The sequence below is a fragment of the Salvia hispanica genome, chromosome 4 (genome assembly GCF_023119035.1).
Source record: "Salvia hispanica cultivar TCC Black 2014 chromosome 4, UniMelb_Shisp_WGS_1.0, whole genome shotgun sequence".
NCBI lineage: Eukaryota > Viridiplantae > Streptophyta > Magnoliopsida > Lamiales > Lamiaceae > Salvia > Salvia hispanica.
In genome coordinates, this window is record NC_062968.1 from 1,039,535 (window position 1) to 1,042,730 (window position 3,196).

The following is a 3,196-nucleotide window of genomic DNA, read 5'->3' on the forward strand; positions in this document are numbered from 1 at the left end:
TCATTTCCACATCAAGAACAACTCTATATATACACACACATTTCCACTCTTCATTTCAAACAATTCCCAATGGAGAAGCCACAAATCGACAAAAAAAAAAAAAAACATGTCCAACAAAAACATCGAAATCGAATTAGGGCAAAATGAAGAAGCCCTAGTTGAGGCCGAAGACTACTCAAAGAGAGAAAAATGGCTCCGCGCGGCCGTCTTGGGCGCCAACGACGGCCTCCTCTCCACCGCCTCGCTGATGATGGAGATCGGAGCAGTCCGTCGCGACGCCAAGACGATGCTCCTCACCGGCGCCGCTAGCTTGGTGGCCGGAGCCTGCAGCATGGCCATGGGAGAGTTCGTCTCCGTCTACTCTCAGCTCGACATCGAGGTGGCTCAGATGGAGAGGGAGAAAAGGGGCCGCGAGGAGAGGAGCCTTCCGAGCCCGGTGCAGGCGGCGGCCTTCACGGTGGGGGTGGGGGTTCCTCTGCTCGCGGCCGCGTTCGCCCGGGACTACCGTGTGAGGCTCGGGGCGGTGGTGGCGGCCGTGAGCGTGGCGCTTTTAGGGTTTGGGTGGGCTAGTGCGACCCTCGGGAGGGCGCCGCTGGTGAGGGCAGCGCTGAGGGTGCTGTTTGGGGGGTGGGTGGCGATGGGGATCACTTTTGGTCTTACCAAGTTGATTGGTTACAGTAGTAAGTTTACGTTATTGATGACTCGAACTTATGACCTACTGGTGTTTTTTTTGAGTTAATAACTTAATATAATGATTTATTGTTATGTGGGATTTATGTTTTGCAAGTTTAGACATTGATATAATGTAATCTCCCTTTTTCTTTATTCGATAATAGAAGTTTTATTTTGTCATTCTAGTTTATTTGCTAAAAGAATCTCATCACATTTTTTAGTTAGATTTAATTTTAATATACTTTAATTTTATTATTTGGATTTAAAAGTTATTTAAATTAATTATTTAATTTTGTAATATCAAATTTTAATTACTCCATCCGTCCCCCAAAATTCATCACCATTTGACCCGACACGTGTTTTAAGAAATGTAACAGAAAGTGAGTTGAAAAAGTTAGAGGCATGTTGGTCCTACTTTTATATATTAGTTTTAAAATAAAATGAGAGTGAGAATGAGTTAGTGGAATGTATGGTCCATTACCAAAAATGGTAAAAGTGAAAGGTGACAAATTTTTAAGGACGGACGAAAAATGAAATAGGTAACAAATTTTCAGGGATGAAGGGAGTATATAATATCATACGTCAGACGTTATCGTATATCGTTTATATTGTGTAGTAACTTACTATAGTTAAAAGATGACCGCTATTTTTTTGGATGACACGAAATCCACACGAATCCGACACGTCCGATATTTTTTTAGATGACACGAAATCCACACGAATCCAACACGAATCTGTTTGGGTTGAATCCGATAAGAACACGATAATTTCAGGTTGGATTGCGCTGGGACCCGAACAAACTATAGCGTTTATATTGTGTAGTAACTTACTATCGTTAAAAGATAACTAATATTTTTTTGGATGACACGAAATTCGCACGAATCCGACACGACCGATATTTTTTTGGATGACACGAAATCCGCACGAATCCGACACGAATTCGTTTGGGTTGAATCCGATAAGAACACGATGATTTCAGGTTGGATTGGGTTGGGACCTGATAAGATTGGGTCGATATTGGGTTGACCCGATAGCGACCCATTCCACCAACTTTTTCAACAAACTATAGCGTTTATATTGTGTAGTAACTTACTATCGTTAAAAGATGACTGATTTTATTTTTGGATGACGCAAAATCCGCACGAATCCGACACGAATCTGTTTGGGTTGAACCCGATAAGATCACGATGTTTTCAGTTGGATTGGGTTGCGACCCGATAAGATTGAGTCGATATTGAGTTGACCCGATAACGACCCAATCCGCACGATTTGCCAGCCCATTTTCCACCAATTTTTTTAACAAACTTTCCGTGAAAGTGATACATGAAGTGCGACACAAAAATGAACCCATGTTGAAAATTTGAGCTCATGGCTAAACATCAACTTGATCATTAGAATATCCACACATATCAAACATTTGTTCTTAAATATTTTGCCTAAGATCCACACATCTCATGATACATAAACATGGGAAAATATAAAAAAAGTTCACTGTGTCATTGTAAACCATAGTTTATTTATGTGCCGACTTTGCATATGTATAAAGTCAAAAACTACAAATATAAAGTTGGTTAGTGTTAAGTGTAAAGTGTTGGAGTTAAAGTGGTGAAGGGCCTATGTGAACAACAATATTCCACTTTTATTCTTTTCTTGGTGTTTTTAACATAGGAAAAAGCTTATTAATGAAGTAACATATAGACTTATAGTGTGAAAGAATCGATTCCTTGACAATATGTATTTTCTCAGCCAGCCCAAAAGCATCTATGAGATAATTTATTGTCCTTTTTTCCATATATTTTCTTCACTTTCACAAAATATATCACTTAGCTAGGAAGATAATTTAAATGAGAAATGGACACTTAATTATACCGAGAATCAATATCATTTCAATTAATATCGATTGCAAAAATTTACAGTAAATGCATATCCTTGGTAGTTAAATGCAATATTTGAATTAATCTCTAATGAATTCATTTGAACCCTGACTAATTTTTGTTCAGTGCAAAATTCTCACATTTTTAGTGCAATATTCTCACATTTTTGTTCAGTGCAAATATTCTCACATTTTTACAAGAAAACGTAGTTTTTATGATAACTAGTACCTATCATTTACATGTCAGATATAGTTAATTGAACAATGCTTTTACTTATGATACATAAGTGAAATCAAACTCCGGTGTATCAATAGCAGATCTAGGTGGAGTTGGGATCGATTGATCAATCTTATCGATTTGCGATTTGAAGATGTCGTCGACGCCACGTCTTCTTCCGCAATCCATTACCGAAGATTGCCAATGCACCACCTTTGCATGCCAACACTAACGACGACCTTCTTCACTGTGTCCAGCTTTATGAGATGTGTACACACCATTGCAGAATATGTACCATTCCCACAATTTCATAAAAGCTTATTAATTTAAATTCTATAAAAAGGCAATAGCGTGTGCCCTCCACACTCCAACCTTACAAAAATCATTTCCACATCAAGAACAACTCTATATATACCCACACATTTCCACTCTTC

General features: G+C 38.7%; 1 protein-coding gene across 1 annotated transcript; it reads left to right on the top strand.

Annotated features, from left to right (window-relative positions):
* Positions 1-857, top strand: LOC125185350 (vacuolar iron transporter homolog 4-like). Its single transcript, XM_048081875.1, has one exon. The coding sequence runs from the start codon at positions 107-109 to the stop codon at positions 737-739; it is 633 nt and encodes a 210-aa protein (XP_047937832.1). The 5' UTR covers positions 1-106; the 3' UTR covers positions 740-857.
* The last annotated feature ends 2,339 nt before the right edge of the window (positions 858-3,196 follow it).